The following is a 19877-nucleotide window of genomic DNA, read 5'->3' as shown; positions in this document are numbered from 1 at the left end:
ATTCTCTTGAGTTTTCCAGAGGGATCAAGTCCTACCTGAAAACTGACCCATGGCAACACCAAACTACTTAGGGTGTAGTCCTGCTTGAAGATCTAAGAGAGAGAGAGAAAATGTCAATCAATGGTTTTGAGCGTCCTTAGATTTTTCCACAAATCAACAGGACAAAATGTCTCTAGGTCTGCAAGCTAATTTTTATCATGCTTTGTACCAGTTACACATTCTTTTGTAGCTGAAAGCATTGTTGTTCATGGGCTCTGAGACGGTATGAAGCTTCTCTTTGGAAAGTATTATTTTTGAGGGATCATTCATACTTGCATGTATCATTGAATTTCCTATGGCAATGGTTATATTATTGCAGCATCATCAGAAGTGGCCATCCTATCAACTTCCTAAGTTCCTTTGGGTCCCATAATTACATCAATGAGACCAATGGAATGCTCTGGAGTTGTGGTCCAAGCAAAGTTTCTACAGAGGTTCTCAGTTGGTTAAGCAGCTTCCTTTCATATCTGGATTCCAAGTACTCCAAGATGGATCGTCTATCTTCCAAATAAAGATCCTTATGCAAATGCTGCTTTCTTTTCAATTTACTGTAGGAAAGAAATGATCATTTAAAAGTTTTCTCTGTATGAAATTATTCAGAGAATAATTACCATATTTTTGGACTATAAGATGCACCGGTGTATAAGATGCACCAAGATTTCAAAGAGGCAAGTAAGAAAAAAAAAAGTTTTTGTCCTCTCCGGCCCTCAGGAGCACTCTGCATGCTTCAGCAGGGCTGTGGGGAAGGGAAAAAATGCCCCCGTTTTTTTTTGCAAAAAACGGCCCATTTTTCACAAAAATGGGATGCGAGAGCAGGACTTTGGAAGGCCAAAAATGGCTGCATTCGGTGTATCAGTTGCACCAACATTCCCATGCTCTATTAGGGGGGAGGGGAAGGTGCATCTTATATGCTGAAAAATATGGTATTCCCTTTCTATAGATGAGGAATATAGCCTGAGGATAAAATGGTGATGTTCTCAAGCTCATCTCCAGAAGTTCAACCATTGCAGTGAAACTTAAACCCAAGGTTTGTGGATCAGGCATTAAATCTTCTTATCTTCGTTACCGGTTCGGTAGCGGGAACATATGAAGAAGATCCATGATGACCTCAGGGTGGGTGGGCGGAGCCTCATGCCACCGCCACTACCGGTTCACCCAAACCGGTGCAAACCATCAGAATGCCACCTCTGTTGTGGGTGGATCCCAGTTGACTGTCTTCAAGATATTGTGGACAATGAATGCTCACTACTGAAACTGCCTTGTTATGTAGTTATAGTTTTCTTCTTGTGCTTAGTATTTGATTAGTATTCCAATACTGCCTTTATTAGTTTAGGGAGGGAAAAAATAGCCGAAGCACTTTATAGAATTTCTCCTTTGATTATTCTCTCAGTGCAAGAAATAGAAGATTTCCCATAGGTTAAAAATTCTATTCATGACACCTTTAGTGCATTCTTGGATATAAAAACGGGCAAGCCCAAAGATTAATCAAACTGTCCAAATACAAATCCAAGCTGTTTATCTTAACATTCAATAATGCCCAGAGGATTGACGAGAAGTACATTAAAAAAAAGAGGGAAACTTTTAATTTTTTATTTTTGTGGAGAAAAAAATCTGAAATAAGTATTCCTGAACAAAATACCTTTCTCTGAAAACAGGAAAAAAATAGTATTTTGTTTCTGAGGCTGAAAATTGTCCGTTTTAACCTGAATGCCAAAGCTTTGTCTACCAGAGAGGATGGGAGGAGGTTGCAATACTACAAATCCCAGAATTCACACTTAGAGTGAACAACAGGGGAAAATGCTGGGAATTGTAATACAAGAAATATCTAAAAGGTTATGGCTGGCCTAAAACAGGGGTCAGCAACTTTAAACGCTCAAAGAGCCATTTGGACCCGTTTTCCCACAGAAAAGAAAACATCAGGACCCACAAAACCTTTCCCGGGCCACAAAACTAGCATATGTGGTTGAATTAAATGTTCTGTTTTGTTCTGAAACTTTTCTTTTCTTGGATTTATCCATATTTGACCTACTGGGAGTTGAAAAGCTCAATAAATTGCATGCTGGTGGGTGTCACACATTGGTGGGTGTGACACGTATTTTTAGCGACAGGGAGCGACAGCAGAGGAATGAAAGAGCCACATGTGGCTCCAGAGCTGCAGGTTGCTGACCCCTGGCCTTGAACATAAGAAACCTATGATGGGGTTAGAGGTGTAGTTGTAGTGGCAGTTAGAATTAACTGACCACCAGATGGCACCAAAGATCTGCTCACAATCTCTTTTCTGCCACCTGCTGACTGTACAGATTTATGCAGCCCATTTTTAACTGTCCCACTCTTCCTTGCTTAAAGGTAATTTCTTCCACTCATTCGGATGAAAGCCCTGCCATCTTCTGCTTCTGAAATTAAGGAGTCTTCCCTCTTCCATCCTTGGGTATCTTCTTCTTACTATCTTGTGCTCTTCTATTAGAAAGCAGATAGGTTGGAGAAAGAAATCCCGTCTTTGAATTCTGTTCTGCTTCTGTTTTAAAAAGTCAAGGGATAGCAATGTAGCCATGGCACAGCCTGCCTCAGTTTCCCCACTCTGTCTGCTGTAGCTAATTCGCAGTTCTTGAACCCAGGCTGTGTTAAGTAGAGAAGCTTATTGCCTCATCTTCCTTTCATGGGGCGGTTTGATGAATTCTCTCTCCAAATCTTATCCAATAGCAGAAGCTTCCACCTTCACCATTATCTCCTGATGTTTTATGGTCTTCTTGGAGGAGAAACATCCCCAAAAGATACTTCTGTTCAGACGGTCAGTAGAAGAGCCCTCTGAGAATTTATACATCCTAGACCTCTATAATGCTGCCCTCCCTTCCAACTTTATAGATGTCCCAATGATTTGACTTTCTATGTTCAATTCCTGGCAGCAATAGCCAATGATGGGGGCCAGGAACAATGTGATAATAGTCCTTGAGCATGATTGATATATATGGAGATGGGAGAAAGTGAAGGGAGCATCAGGGCTGCAGGTTCCTGCCAGGGGTCCATGTTTCACAACAATTTTCATTAGACTCCACATTGGCTTAGTGTGTGTGTGTGTGTGTGTGTGTGTGTGTGTGTGTGTGTATCTATGTTTGACATAAGGCTGTACTTATAGGCATGAATATCTCTTTTTGCAATCTGGGTAGGTGAGCTGTGAATCTGCTGTCCCTTAGCTGAAAATGGATGAGGCAATAAGAGTGATTTAGGATAACTCTTCTTTGGTCTCAGATCATTCCCTCCTGGGACATCTTAGCTTTAGGCCTTTGTGTTCTCATCCTAAATTTTGCAAACATTTGACCATTCCAAGAAATGCCATCGAAAGAACAATACAAGGAAGTTTCACTTGTCACCTGATGGCCTTGACACCCTGATCGCCGAGGGTGGCATTGCCTGGGACCATACTCCCAAAGAGTGAGGCAGGAGCCCATTTGAGGGAGGAGAGAAGGGGATGTTTGCAAGATAAACAGGCTTTTTTTGCCCTATAACTTTCCGGGGCAAAAGAACAGGAACACACATGAAGTTTCAATTAAACTAATTCATTACTAATTCTGTCTATGCATAGAAAACTACTCAACTAATGTTTAGCACTATCTTGGTGCTAGATACGGTTCACCGGAATTCAAGAGGGTTTTGATTCAGCCCATTTGTGGCTACATCAAGACTCTAGGCTGATTACTCTCTTGATTCCACTACCAAATTCTGCCACACCTTTTCCTAATCACCTCTGCATCAGGGGTGGGATTCAGCCAGTTCAGGTGAACTGGATGCTAATTTTGCATCTGGTTTGCTGAACCGGTAGTTGGAAGGACTGGCTGGCCTCTCCCGCCCCTCCCTGTCCCTCCCAGGAGTCTCCACGTGGCCCATTCATCATGCCAGGTAAGTACAGGGCCCTCATGGAGGTTCTGGGAGGGTGAAAAATGGACCTTCCAGAAGTCCAGAAAGAGGCCTGTTTCCAGTCTCCAGAGGGTTCTGGAGTTCAGGGGTGGCTGTTTTTGCCCTCCTGGAGGCTCGGGGAAAACTCCAGACCCTGGGAAGGGTGAAAATGCTCCCCCACACACACTGTAGTGCAGGAGGCCGAGTAGGCCATGCCCCCCCATGGCCACACCCACCCAGCAACCGGGCAGAGAACCAGTTGCTAACATTTTTCAGTCCCATCCCTGCTCTGCATCCCAAAATATTTGGCCTCACTTACTGACAGGGGCCTTGGAAGTCACAAAAGCAATGCTGGAAGAACTCCTGTGTTCTCCGGCAGCCTCTTGTGTCCTCCAGCCCATCCTTCTCTTACTACCCATAAAAGTAGATGTGGAAAAGATTGGATGCTCTTGGAAGAACACCAATCAGGAGTGTGCCAACAACTCGAAGGAAGGTGCTGGGAGAGAAGAAAATTCCAATTATGCATAGCCAGTTCATCATGTTCTGTCAGCTGAATCGGCTTATTAGTAGCTTAATTAGAAACTTCGATGTCATTTCACGAGGTAGGTTATTGATATTTATATCATGTATAAATATCACGGGCACAATCCATTATGTAGGATTAAAGGTAGATGTTTAAAATTTTCACGTGTATTTCCTCCCCCACCCTCTTGCTAATGTAGAAAGGTATAAACATTCGAGCCCACGAGGGATTTGTGGTTTTGAACTTCATAAATATTCTGGCGTATAGAAGGGAGGGGATGTAATGCCAGATCATTTCTGAGTGTTAAAACAAGAAGGGGACCAAAAAAAAAACCCCAAAAAAGAATTCAAAACAACAAGAACGCAGTGAACATGAGGTTGGCAAATGAACTGTGTTGAAAGCAAGCGTGAAGCGATGTATGTTGAGGGGAAACAGCTCAAACGGGCTCTGAGCTAATGACGGCTGACTTGAGAACCTGCTTACCAGGAAACCGAAGCAATAGAAGCCGTGATGGAGGAGTTGTGTTGTGTGTTAGGAAAACCACCCACAGCGACCGAGAAATCCAAGGAAATGATAGGGTGGGATTCTTGGAGAATCAGTCAATCCCTTTTTCATTTATATGGCTGTGAATTATGGTCATTGACAGCCCGCACAGCTTCCCCAACAGTCTATGAAGATTCCGACAGATGTCTGCTCGAGTTGCCACAGTCTTTTAGGGTCATGTTGATAAGCACCCACCTTTATCTCCCTTGAAATGCTGCCACAGACCTAATTGCCAATTAGTTTTGCAAGGCCAAACTTAGCACAGATTCGAACAGAACTTCTCAGAGTTTGAACCAACCAGATGAACTAATTGCGTCCTGCAAAGGCTCACACCCGTTTGCTCCTCTTTTATGTCTTATGGGAGGGGGCAATCAACTCCACGACACAACTCCTCCATCACGGCTTCTATTGCTTCGGTTTCCTGGTAAGCAGGTTCTCAAGTCAACCGTCATTAGCTCAGAGCCCGTTTGAGCTGTTTCCCCTCAACATACATCGCTTCACGCCTGCTGTCAACACAGTTCATTTGCCAACCTCATGTTCACTGCGTTCTTGTTATTTTGAATTCTTTTTTGGGATTTTTTTTTTGGTCCCTTACTCCCGAGTCACCCTTTTTGTCCTAACTGTTCTTGCCTTCTGGCAGCTCTGCGCATGCACGCACTGGGAACAGGCTCCCCCTGTTCCTCTGCCTCACTGATGTCAGACTCCGGAGGCTCCGGAGGTAGCACATAACTTCCAGATGGCCCTGCCCCCCTCTCTGCCTCCAGTGCAGAGCAAAAATTATCTTATATCGTATCTTTCTTATTCTTATCTTTCATATATATATATAAGAATAAGAAAGATACGATATAAGATAATTTTTTTTATTTTAAATAAAAAAGGTGCATAGGAGTTGCTCGGAGGGTGGTTTTAAGCATTCCGAAGGCTTCAGGGACAGTCCCTGAAGCCTCCGGGGGCCGGGGAAGGCTCTTTTCGCCCTCCCCAGGCTCCTATAAAGCCTCTGGAGCCTGGGGAGGGTGAAAAAAGCATGCAAAAATGGGCGTGTTGTGCGCGCATGCGCACTGGGGGGCGCATTGCATTATGGGTGCGGCACGCCAGCACACGACCCCCCCCCGTGCTCCCCCCACTTGTGGCACGCGAGCCAAAAAAGGTTCGCCATCGCTGCCCTATACCCTTCATGGCGAACCTATGGCAAGTGTGCCCAAGGTGGCACGCAGAGCCCTCTCTGTGGGCACGTGCACCATTGCCAGCTGCTTTTCTGGTTTTGGCATGCATGCTGGTCTTTGTGGGCACCAGAGTGCCAGAAAACGGCCTGGAAACGGCCCCAAAATGGCCAAAAAAGCAGGCCATTTTCAGGGCCATTTTTCAAGTCATTTTCCAGGCTGTTTTTAAACCAAAAACGGGCCGAAAACAGGCATGCCTACGCCAGCCAGCTGGTCTTTGGGTTTCTGGCACTCCGGTGCACCTGCGCGCATGCACGATCATGCACACACATGCACACACATTCTGGTGCCGAAAAGGTTCGCCAGCACTGCCCTGTACCATTTCAGACCATTTCAAGCAGGAGACCCTATGCCATTTTAAGTCTCTTCTTAAAAGTCTCCAGGGATGGAGCACTTCAACTTCTGAAGGGAATCTGTTTCACTGGTTGATTGTTCTCACTGTCAGGAACTTTCTTCTTAGTTCTAGGTTGCATCTGTCTTTGATTAGTACTTTCCTTAATACTTAACACTTTCCTACTTGAGAAATCATTAAAAAATAACTCTTTATATTAACTTTCAGGCCTGTTAGATTGTATTAAAAATTCAAGATTCTTCTATTCTCGGTTTGGCAAAAAAGTCAGGGGAAAAAAAGCTTACTTAATACTTTTAGTAGAAGCAAATGCTGCTATTTTTTCCCCATTCATGCAGTGATTGGGATGATGGTTTGGATTAATGCTTTTATTTTCTTCCTTGTACCTGTTAGAAATCTGCTCACCTAGAGTCCAGAGATAGCTGCCGCCAACACATTTTCTTCCGTATCCACAAGCAACTCATTTTGGGATTGGAAGGCTAGAAGATAATTTCCCCCTTTTGTAAGATTTGGAGTTTTTTAACATGCCTTGTCTGAGAAATTTCTGGCAAGCAGGCCTACAGAAATTGAAGACTTTTCTGATCTCCTCTAGGATCTCAGCTGGAATGGAGATCAAAACCTGCCAGCCATTTAAACTGCAGGGATTCTACTGAAGAGAAAGTCATTGTGCTTTGGGTTGAGTTGTTTATATGGCACTCAATATTTTGGAATCTTAGGCTGATCCATTTGTTTGACTGCTGTCCTCCAGGTCTCGGATCTGGGCTTAAGGGCGATAATCTCAGCCTCCTTTGCAATTTCCCTTTTGTCATGCAAAGAGCTTGAGATGTAACTCAGGAAGAATTATGGAATGCAATATAATGGCAGCATGATAAGCTTTCTCAGCAGGGTATTTGTGTGTGTGTGTGTGTGTGTGTGTGTATGCAACTAGGATAATTGCTTCAGTAGTGTGTGGGGAGCAAGACCTATTCAACCTTTGCTCACCAAAACAACTTTCAAAGAACTTTGCAAGCCGAACCAACTGCATAGCACTGTAGGAAGTTAGCACCCACCCTTCTCCTAGAAAAATGGAATGTCTTAGGAAATATTAAAAGGGCAGACTATTTCTCCTAAAAGGGAGGGAGAAACTCAGCTCCCACCATCCTCAATAGCCCACAGCAGATGTCCTCACTTAAGAGTTAAAGAAATAGCTAGATCTATTCATAGGCAGGTGTCCTCACCCAAGATCCAACAAAGATAGGATTAGCCCTACTATTCATCTCACTACATGGCACCTGGGAAGATTACATTACCCAGCAAGAGTCAACCAAGCCTGGGACTCAGGACAGCCTACAGAGTTGCCCCTGCATGGCCCCATGGGAGTCTGGCAACCAATCAGAATACAAGCTCAAATTCAAAGGCCCAGAGAGGGTATAAAACTCAAGAACTTTCAGCATCTCTTCCCTTTTCTTTTCTTCACCCAACATCTTCAAGGCACGTGATCCTGTCCACCATTAAAACCATCTTTCCAAACAGCCTCCATTGTTTCCAGTGTCTTTTTCCCCACTTGGAACTGAACCCAGAAGGACATTTCTTCCAACAGCACTTTGAGCTCAGAAATCTGAGACACGGTAAATGGTGATCACTAATCCCTTATCAACTGGTCTGCGCATTTTTAATTTGCAGTACAGTAGGGAATTGTGTGTATTTTTACAGTGTGTGCCACCTTGATCATGGCCGGGGGGGGGAAGGGAGGGAGGGAGGGAGGGAGGGAGGGAGGGAGGAGAGAGAGAGAGAGAGAGAGAGAGAGAGAGAGAGAGAGAGAGAGAGAGAGAGAGCAATGCAGCCATGCAAAAAATGGCCATTTCCTTCTCAACCCAGCACAGTGTGTATGGAGCAAGCCCGTTGCTCTGCTCAAGTCAACAGATGTGGTTTTAAAGCCTACTGAATACCTCTGGAGTAGGGGTGAAATTCAGCAGGTTCTGACCAGTTCTGGAGAACTGGTAGTGGAAATTTGAGTAGTTTGGAGAACCAGCAAATACCACCTCTGGCAGGCCCCAAAGTGTGGTGGGAATGGAGATTTTGCAATATCCTTCCCCTGGAATGAGGTAGGAATGGGGATTTGGAAGTATCCTTCCCCTGCCATGCCCTCCAAGCCACACCCACGGAACCGGTAATTAAAAAAATGAATTTCACCATTGCTCTGGAGTCTTCCCGCTCTCTCCGGAGAGAACATCATGGGTTTCAAAGAGGAAACCAACAAGATTTATATTATGCTTGGATACAGCTGTGAGAGATGCATATGAATTTACGGCAATGTTCATATAGACTCTGTAAAAATCAAACTTGGTCCTAAAGGTATTTGTGATTGCCGTTTTTGAAATTTTTAATAAGAGAACGCTCTTGGGAGAAGGCTGTTTACCAATGCATTGCACATCATATGGTCTGCATTTTGTTTTAATTTATGCTCTTCCCCACACATGCTGTACATACAACACATGTGCTTTTTCTCAGGCCTGAAGGGCTCAATAGAATAAGACATTGCTAATATTGCTACACCTAAAATAAATCTGAAGATAACACTGTAAAATCAGAGTTGATCCTGAAGGTATTAATGATTCAATACCTTCCAGTATGTGTTCCAATATCTCAGGGGTTGCCACAGAGAAGAGAGGGTTAACCTATTCTCCAAAGCACCTGGAGGCCGAACAAGAAGCAATGCATGGAAACTAATCAAGGAGAGATCAACCTAGAACTAAGGAGAGAAAAAAATCCTGACAGTAAGAACAATTAATCAGTGGAACACCTTCCAGAGGTTCAGGGGTGCCCTATCATTGGAGGTTTTTAAGAAGAGATTGGACAATCATTTGTTTGAAAAAATAGGGTTTCCTGCTTGAGCAAGGGGTCGGACTAGAAGACCCCGAGGTCCCTTCCAACTCTATCATTCTATTATTCTGTTAAATGAGGGAGAACTAGTGCAATTCCTTTGCTCCCCAAGTCCATTCAAATAATGCATCCAGATAATGTTTCACCCCGATTTTTTTTCTTGCTGCTTCTTAAGCATTTGGATAGGTTTTGGAATTCTCTCTGGACAACGTGTTTACATCTAAAAAGAATCTTCTTTGTGAATAAGCAGGCATAGGTAAAGGTAACAGGTTCCCCCTACCCAGTCATGTCTGACTTTAGAGGGCAGTACTCATCTTATTTCTTAGCAGAGACAGCCAGCATTATCCAAAGATATTTTTCATGGTCATGTGGCCACAGCTGATGCCCATGGAATAGAGTTGGAAGGGACCTTGGAGGCCCATGGAACCTCTGCGTACAAATCCACCTTCTTCCCTATTTATCTATTTGCATTTGCATGCTTTCGAACTGCTAGGAGCTGGGGCAAGTAACAGGAGCTCACCCTGTCCCGCAGCGCTTGAGTCTCGAACCCGGACTGTCAACTTTCTAGCTGGCCAATTCAGCTAAGCCATTGAGACCCCTTTGCCTTTAATGAGGCTAAATGAAAAATAAATAAAAAAAGTGAGAACCGATGCAATTTCTTTTCCATCCAAACAATGTTGCACTCCGATTTTTGTTTTCTAGCTGCTTCTTAAACCCTTTGACCATTTGGAAAGATTTTGGACTTCTGCCTGGACAGAGTGTTTACATTTAGAAAAGAATCTTCTTTGTGAATAAGCGGGCATATGGTCCTCCTATTAGCAGAAGATCTGAAAGGGGAAAAGGGGCACTAAAATGCAGAAGGAATATGGCAAGGCATAAGCAGGGTTTAAGGCAGGAAACATTGTGCCCAGGCTGTGTAGCAGGGTTCACAAAAGCTGCTTCAGACAACTCATAGACTGGAGATGTTTGGCCAGAATTTGAATCCCCAACCAGAGGGAGCCTTCAAAATTTAAGAAGCTGTGGAAGGAAAACTAGAAATGTGCCGTCTTCTCAGGGTCCTTCATGAGTAGAATGTGAGCTATGGAGATCCCACACAAGTGTCCGATCCAGAGTCTACTGCTCTCTAACGATTTTGGAGCACCAACTAGTTAGGAATTTTTCTGAGGAGGAGGACTTTCTCACAAAACATCCAACAGAAGACAAACCGTAAAGCTACCTAAGATTCTTTCCAACACTGATTTTTTTTCCTATTTGTGTTTCTCATAGATCAATCATTCCCCTTGTTTCTACTTGCTTCCTCTCCTCTCCTAAACAGGACAGCCCCAGCATACTTCAGAGCTTCAACTTCAAAAGTTGTGGGTGCTCCATCACTGGAGGCTTTTAAGAAGAAACTGAACAGCCATTTGTCTGAAATGGTAGAGAGTCTCCTACTTCAGCAGGAGATTGGATTAGAAGACCCCCAAGGTCCCTTCCAACTCTGATGTTCTATGTCCTACCTGGTCATTCTCTTTAAGAGGCCTATGAATACCTTGGTCTTCTTGGGTGGGGCCATTCCATTAGAAGCTTCAACACAGTATTTTTCAATCTTGGTCACTTGGGGATATGTGGACTTCAACATGGGGAGTTGAAGTCTACATATTTCAAAGTGGCCAACATTGAGAGACACTTACATGTGACCTGAAATAGACTACTGTTCACACAGCACAACACTAGAATTGTGCCAGCATCTCCCAGCAGTTTTCTTCTTCTCCCCTCCTTTCCTTCTGCACAACAGAAGGTTAATATTCAGCATTCAGGTCCAAGAAACGATAATCCTGCGGCATTAACAAGCTTACTGCATAATTAGTTGCATAATTCGGAAAGGGCAAGGTAATATAGCTGCCATTTTAAAGTCACAGCTAAGTGATGAAGTTGATGGAATATCGTTTGCAAATAGACCTCAGTGTTGAAGGTTGCTCTTTGCCTTTAATTTGCTAACAGAATATTGAAAATTGATGCCCTCATCTAACTATGAATCAAGGGTTTCTAACCACATTCCACAATAGAACATAGGGAGGGGGAAAAACCCCAACACATCTAAAAATCCATGATTTGTTTTGAGGTTAGTTTAGGCAATTGGCATTATTGACCCAACCTATTAAAGAAACATCGAGATTGCCTTTAAAATGTGAATGTTTTAACCTTCTAAGGTTGGCTCGACCGGAAATTTTTCTTTCTAAGTAAGAGTTGAGTTTTATGGTAGCTGCCTGATGTTTTCAAATCACAGAAACCCACAGATAGAATATACGGGAGGAAAGCAAACAACATGGAGGAAATTTCAGTTCCAATTGAGGCATTTGTGTTGTTTTGAAAAGGTAAAGGTTTCCCCTGTCCAGTTGTGTCCAACTCTAGGGAGTGTTGCTCATCTCCATTTCCTAACTGAGGAAGCCAAAGTTGTCCAAAGATGCTTCCATGGTCATGTAGCTGGCACGACTACATGACAAGGTGCATGAAATGCTGCTACCTTCCCACTGAAGTACCTATTTGTCTGCTTGCATTTACAAGATTTTGAACTACTAGGTTGGCAGGAGCTAGGGAAAGAATGGGAGCTCACCCCATCTTGCGCTACTTGGGTCTTGAACTGGCATCCTTTTAGTTGATTACTCGACCATCTTAAATTCTAGACATCGCATCTGCTTTGTGTTGTCCCAAGGCAAACCCTTCTTACCAAATCTTCATCACTCATCAAACATCTTTGAAGAACTGTTATGAGGAATCTTCTCCTGTTTCCTCACGTATATCAGTTGTATTTTTCTACCCTATATAGACAGGCCTCTTAAATATTATTATCTTTGTCATTTAAACTATTTTGATAGACAAGACCTCTGCCAAGGGAGAGGACCTCAGATTGAGTATACCTTCAAATTTGCTCAAGAACAGAACTGATACTGACCTAATACAGGAGGAGCAGTTGCATTTGTAGACAGCTGGTTTGTACACTAGCACAAAGACAGCACATTTTCATTTGTTTGTGTGTTGTTGTGTTTTAATTCCAGGGCAGCAGTGACATGCCATAAGAAAGACACACACACTTAGTTGCTTTGTTGAGTCTCACTCTGTGCCATTTAGTTATTTATTAAAAATGGGGTGGGGGAGAACTCTAGGCTTGCTATTTGATAGTGCTAATGGAGAAGGCACATTATGCTCAGAATTGACAAAGGAAACAGAAGTAGGAACATTGGGTCAAGATCTGAAGTTTAACTTCTAGAAGAACTTTTTTTTTAGTTTTGACCCACGGTGACTGGTTCAGAGGTGGTATTCAGCAGGTTCTGACCCATTCAGGAGAACCGGTAGCAAAATTTTGAGTAGTTCAGAGAACCGGCAAATACCATCTGACTGGCCCCGCCCCTATCTATTCTCCGCCTCCCGAGTCGCAGCTGATTGGGAGGGAATGGACATTTTACAATATTCCTCCCCTGCCAGCCCTCCAAGCCCCGCCCACCAAGCCATGTCCTGTCCATTAAGCTCCACCCACAGAACCCATAGTAAAACATTTTGAATCCCATCACTCTACTGGTTCATTATTTAGATCAGGGGTGTCAAACTCATGTCGTCACGGCGGCGGCATATGACGTATCAGGACTCCCCCCCCCTTTGCTTCCCAGCTGGGAGTTTGATAGCCCTGATTTAGATCAAGTATTCTAATAGTTGTGTGGCTTGAATATTTTTGTTGTGCAACTATTATGGTGGACCTGCACATTTTTATCTGATTGCAGATGTGTTAAAGCCTCAGTCACTTGAGCGAAGTTTATTACCACTTCTTTAAGGCACATTAGAAGGTATTTCTGGCTGTAGACACACACTTTTCATTGTTTAAACTGTATGTCCTTTTAATAAATTCTTGGGAACTGTTCCTGGGACTTACACAAGAATAAGAAATACATTGATGGCATATGCAGAATGTTGTTACAGAGCAAAATTAAAGTCAGAGTGCTGTTGTTAATCAATTGTGTTTCCTTGATTCCCAGCACAAATGGACCCTCGTGGCCTATCTCCCAGACAGATTAAAAGTGACAGTGACGATGATGACCTACCCAATGTGACTTTGGATAGCGTGAATGAGACTGGATCCACAGCCCTCTCAATAGCCAGAGCTGTTCAAGAGTAAGTATGGAGTCTTCCGGCTGATGCCAAGGTGGGAATACCTCATCAAATGCCATTCAGTAGACAGCCAACCTTGATTGGCCAGCCTTGGTTAGAGGTGGGGTTACTTCAAATGACAGAGGAAACTCAACTGATGATACTGTATTTGAAAGACATCTCTGTTGTCTGGGCCAACTTAAATATATCTTCTGGTAGATCTTTTCTGCTTTGCAAGGAAACATTCTGGGTTTACTTTCTTTCTTTCTTTCTTTCTTTCTTTCTTTCTTTCTTTCTTTCTTTCTTTCTTTCTTTCTTTCTTTTTCTTTCCTCCTCCTCCTCCTCCTCCTCCTCCTCCTCCTCCTCCTTCTTCTTCCTCCTCCTCCTCTCTTCCTCCTCCTCCTCTCTTCTTCTTCTTCTTCTTCTTCTTCTTCTTCTTCTTCTTCTTCTTCTTCTTCTTCTTCTTCTTCTTCTTCTTCTTCTTCTTCTTCTTCTTCGTTTTGAGTTGTTTTTTGGAAATGAAATGTACCTCTTCCAGAATACAAAGGCTTTTTCAAAAGTGTACTTGTAGGGTTGGGGAGAAGATATTTCTGTGCATCTGGAATCATTGCAAAGGACAGCCATTCTTTCTTGAAGCCCTATCCATAGTTCCTGCTTGGATAGATGGTGCGAATACTCGGTGCGGCTTCACACTGATTTACCATCAGATCACTTTGTTAGCAGAACAGAACTCAGAGTCCTTTCTGCAGACAAGTAAGAGATTTTGGGGGCAGTTTCGTACTGCTTTGAATATGAGGTTGATATCTGATTTCTTTTAACCACATTGTATTGAACAAGCCAGAATGAGTCTTTGACACAGACAAAATGGTCATAGTTGTTTAAGGCAATTTCTAGCTCCTTTTGTCTCTGTTTGTTTGGTCAGCAGCACCCATCTGGGTTTGAAAAAATTGCTAATAGAGGACAGTTTTCCTCGCAAGTGTGTGAACTCTCTTTCTCACACACACCCTTTCTGTTCTGTCAAACAGATGAGGGGTGGTTGTATTTTGGGGATTTTGTGCAATACTTTGTGAGTGGGCAGAGAATTGAATTTTTGCTTGTTTGTGAAAGTGGAAGCGTAAATCATCACCATCGTTTAACGACCCTATAATCCTTTGCAGGGTGGAGTGTGGGCAACTGAATGGAACTAGCAGAGTGTTTTAATGGCCGGATGCCCTTCCTGGTCGCTAATGCAGAGTGTTTGACCAGCAGACATATTGTCAGTGTGCCCGGAAGGAGAAATATCTGCCTCGACCTAGGATTTAATTCACAGCCTCCTGATTGTGAGGCGACAACTCCACCTCTAGGCTACTGAAGCACTCCAAAGTGGCAGCATAAATAAAATTAGTTAAATTAACAATTATGTGAAGATAAAAGTAGGGTCGTCTGCAATGCTAGTTCAGCCTGCCCTCCTGTTGTTACACAGGTTGAAGGAATCTTTCTCCAAGATATGTCTTTAGGAATGAAGGAGAACTTGACAGCCAGATCTTGGAATGGAGTCTCTTAATTCAGAGTTGGGCAGAATCCAAGACTAGCATGGTCAAGGGGTGTTGAGATGTTGATGTTGATCACAGTTTGAAAAGAGTTGGAAAAACTCTTAATAAACCATGTTTTGTGATAGAGAGGATCCAAATCAGCTAAATGTAGGGCTTGAAGAAGCTCACAAAAAGCACCACAAAAAAAAAAAGGTGAAATATTATACTTTGTGATTGTAGCTCTAAGAGTTACGTTATGTGGCTATGTATTAACAAAACTCTAAAAAGAACTAAATGGAATTAAGTTGCTCCAGGTGCCATCTTCTGCTCTTTGAGTTTCCCATCTGTGGAATCACTTTTTCGTGTTTCCTTCCTAGTGTAAAAATAGCTATTTTTATGCATCGGCATGCAATGTTACTGAACTATGGATGACCCTCCCTTGCCTCTGCATGTGTGTTTAATTCAGTGCATGATCAGAGGTGTATGTGTGTGTGGGGGGGGGTTGACCTCACTTTGCTCTGGGGCTGGCCAGAAACCTGGGAGTATTTGGGGAAATTTGGAGCAATAAAGGGCCGGTTTGAACTGCCAGTTCAAACTGGCAAATTGGTGTTATCTCTGTGCCACGCCCTAGGTCATCACAGGTAGGCACAGCCCCAAGGCTCCTCAAAAGCTGTTATATTGAAGCCAACCAGAACACGAGAGAGATCCTGGAGACGACCATGTCAAACCCTACCTATACCTGGAGAGAGGAAAGGAGGGTCTGTATTTGTGGGACCACTCGAGAATAAAAATGTTTAATTCCACTTCTAGCAGTTAAAATGCAAAGGACCACACTGAACGTTTGCTCAAATGCCTACAATGGATGATACTGAATTTGAACATCCTCTATAAATAACTGTAAATGAAGAGAGAAGTGGTTGATGTGGCAAAGGTGAAGTGCACTTTCTCCTCATTACTATGCCAGGAGCAATGCTTCTCTGCATTAGAAGTCTCTTTTACTGCCTTAATGTTGCCATGTTGGTTGGTTAGTGGGTTGGCTGTTTATTTATTTGTTGTTGTTTTTTCAGTGAAGACATTGGTCAAGCTTGAAATAAGCAGAAAGATACTTTTCTGCGTTCTCATTGTTAATGTTTTCCTCAGCATCATTTATGGAAGCCGGTTGGGAAGACCTGAAGTTGCCCGAGAAGGGACAGTCCCTGCTCAGGTGTGCAGATGAATCCCAAAGCAGAAGAATTTTGGTGCTCTGGGGAGAATGGGGAGATGCTTCTTCTCCTGCTTGTCCAGTCCAATCTCCCCAAATCCTCTGTTGCTTTTGCTCCACCCAGATTCTTCCAGTTCAGAGAGGTAGAAATGAATGAAGGAGGAGTTTCCTCCAAGACATAGAGCAGTGATGGCTAACCTTATTGTCCTCACCTGCCGAAAGTGTGCCCATGTGCGCGACACAATGCGCGTGGTGTCCACACCCATAATGCAATGTGTGCATGATACATGCAACCGTGCACCCCTCTGCCTCCTGCGCATGCACACGGGGCACCTCACACACGCCTAGCAGGGCCTCCCTGAAGCCTCCTGAGCCTAGCAGTTCCCCCTGAAGCCTCCTGGGACCAAAAACAGGGTGTGGCAGGTTGCCACACACCCCCTGTACTCCCCCTTGCCCCCTGTACATGCACAGCAGTGACCCAAAAATTAGCTGGCCAGTGGGAGGTGCATGTGCATGTGTGGTAGTGCTGAGCTGGGGCGACGGCTCGAGTGCCCGCAGAGAGGGCTCCATGGGCCACCTGTGGCATGTGTACCATAGGTTCACCATCACGGACATAAAGGCAAACTCTCCTACTTTGCATTGGAAATAGCTCAAAAGTCAGGATCCAGAAAAGCCGGACATCAGAAAGGCTGCTTGTCTGAAAGTGCTCTGAAGCTCCTTGATTGATCCTACCTGAGCCCCATTTGGGACTGAATGGAATTCATTTGGGCTGAATCCTTTCCTGCTGTATGTGGACCCAGAGTCCCTTGCTTTGAGGTTAAATTCAGGAAAATAACTCGTTGGATGCTGGGAGGGCAAGGGGAGGGAGCCCATTGTTCCTCAACCTGGACAACTGTAAGATGGCTGGACTTCAGTTCCAAGAATTCTTCAGCCAGCATCTGAAAATTGTCAAGGTTGAGAAAGTCTGGTCTAACCCTTTGGAGAGAATCACTTCCAGGACTCCAAAGGCAAGCTGACCCCTATGAACCCACGTAGAGTAGAGTAGAGTAGAGTAGAGTAGAGTAGAGTAGAGTAGAGTAGAATACAATACAATACAATACAATACAATACAATACAATACAATACAATACAATACAATACAATACAATACAATACAATACAATACAATTCTTTATTGGCCAAGTGTGATTGGACACACAAGGAATTTGTCTTTGGTGCAGATGTTCTCAGTGTACGTAAAAAGACAAGATACATTCATCAAGAATCATAAAGTACAACACTTAATGATAGCCATAGGGTACAAATAAGCAATCAGGAAACGATCAATACCAATATAAATTGTAAAGATACAAGCAACAAATTACAGTCCTGCAGTCATAAGTGGGAGGAGATGGGTGATATGAACAATGAGAAGACTAATAGTAATAGTAATGCAGACTTAGTGAATGGTTTGACAGTGTTAAGGGAATTATTTGTTTAGCAGAGTGATGGCGTTTGGGAAAAAACTCTTCCTGTGTCTAGTTGTCTGGGTGTGCAATGCTCTACAGTGTCGCTTTGAGGGTAGGAGTGTCCAAATGACCAGAATAGGTCCATGTGATAACTTCTGGTTGTCCTCAGCCTTCAGAGCTGATTTTCTTCCAACAGAGTTTGGAAGAAGCATCAATTTTCATCACTCATTGCAATGGAGGCTAAGCAAATAATGACTGCTTCTATACTGTTAATGTAACAACTCAGTAAGTTAAATTTGGCAAGAAAGGAAATACTGCATACATTTCACATTATGTATCTTTTACGGACCCCACCCTCCACCCCAATTATAAGGAACCATTTTTCTCTCTTGAGTAAAAGCTACTCATTTCCAAAGAATTCTACAATAACATGCAGCTGTTTTTAGCAACCACAGTGATTTGAGATGATGAACTCTGGGGTCCTTGGTGCTCTCTGAGCTTCCTTGTTTTCTTGTAGACGTCTCATTACCCTAACTAGGTAACATCATCAGGGCCAGTAAGGAGTGGTGTTTGATGTCAGTTTATATTCTGGCGAGCTGCTTGTTTGTGTGGGTTGGGGAGGACTTAGAGATTCTTTGGTTCGGCTGTTTACTGACGGCTCTTTGGCAGTTTCTGGATTGTGATATTGTTTACTTAATGTCAGGCTTGGAAGCCATGGGGGAATAGGGTCTCAAGCCTGCCACATATTCAAACATAGTTACTATGGGAAACTGGGAGGAGGGATGGTATGGAGCTTGGAAGATTTGTAGCCATAATAACATTCCCTTCTCAGAAAGTCAAGGTCGCCTCTCCCTGCACCTGGATGGATGTGGATGGGAGGAATCTTCATCCACGGCAGTGACTGATTGGGCCATTTGATGGACTTTTGGGTGTTGGGGCAGGGTCTTGAACTTTCAACTGGGTGGGGGAAACCTGGAAGCTTTCAGATTTGGGTTTTTCCCAGATGTGCCAACCCTGCTCTTCTAATGAATTGGTGTTTTGAGGAACTTCTTGCCTTGAGCTATTATTTCATAGAGGATGCTATTTGGAACCCTGACATTTACCATATTTTTCGGAGTATAAGATGCACCTTTTGCCCTCAAAAAAGAGGGTGAAAATCTGGGTGCATCTTATACAGTGAATACAGCATTTTTGGCCTACCGAAACCCCACACCCTTTGCGAAAATGGCCATGCAGAGGGTTTGGGGGTCTTGCAAAGTGCTCCAGGGGGCTGGGAAGGCCGCTTTTGCTCCTTTTTGCCCCCCCCAGCCCCCAGGAGTACTCTACAAGCCTCCCAAAGCCTCTGCATGCCCCCCCTTTTTTGGTGCAAAAAATGGCCCGTTTTGCACCCCCCCCAGCCTCCAGGAACACTCTACTAACCTCCCAAAGTTCTGCATACCCTTTTTTTGTAAACAAACAAACAAACAAGGCATACAGAGGGTTTAGTAGGCCTGCAGAGTGGAAATACTTTTTTTTTAAATTAACGTTTTCAAAATCATGGTGCGTCTTATACTCTGGTGTATCTTATAGTCCGAAAAATACGGTAATTGTTGCTGTGAAATACAATACCCCAATCAAGAAACTGCCAAAGAAGCCAACAGCAAACAGCCCAACCAAACAATCTCTAAGACTACCCCCCAACCCCTACCCACACAGATAGGCAAGACACCAGGGGTGTCAAACTGGCAGTCCTCAGATGCGTCACATGCAGGCCGTATCCACCCGAGCTCTGCAAGTGGGAAAACATCATGTGACGGCAATGTGATGTGGCAGGTTTAATACCTGTGCACTCGAATATAAACTGACAGCATATAGCACTCCTTAGTACAGGGGTGTCCAAACTTGGCAACTTTAAGACTTGTGGACTTCAACTCCCAGAATTCCCCAGCCAGCAGAGCTGGGAGTTGAAGTCCACAAGTCTTAAAGTTGCCAAGTTTGGACACCCCTGCCTTAGTAGGACTGATGATATTACCTAATTAGGGCAATGAAACGTCTGCAAGAAAAGAAGGAAGCTGATAGAGCACCAAGGATCCTACAGTCCTCCTCCTCCTCCCCCTCTCCCTCCTCCTCTTCTTCCTCCTCCTCCTCCTCTTCCCTGCAAGCCCTACTCCCTTCTAGCACTGATGATGTTA

At 43.7% G+C, this 19877-nt stretch overlaps 1 protein-coding gene across 1 annotated transcript in view; it reads left to right on the top strand.

The window, feature by feature from the left end:
- Positions 1–19877, top strand: part of KLF12 (KLF transcription factor 12) — a 221737-nt gene that overhangs the window by 135130 nt on the left and 66730 nt on the right. Inside the window, exon 4 of the mRNA XM_081949439.1 lies at positions 13435–13570. Coding sequence (XP_081805565.1) covers positions 13435–13570 — 136 coding nt within the window. The remainder of the gene's footprint in view (positions 1–13434; positions 13571–19877) is intronic.

The sequence above is a fragment of the Natrix helvetica genome (genome assembly GCF_964273705.1).
Source record: "Natrix helvetica genome assembly, chromosome: 3".
Classification (NCBI taxonomy): Eukaryota; Metazoa; Chordata; class Lepidosauria; order Squamata; family Natricidae; genus Natrix; species Natrix helvetica.
The sequence above is the reverse complement of the archived record's forward strand: the minus strand, read 5'-3'. Positions and strand labels throughout refer to the sequence as shown.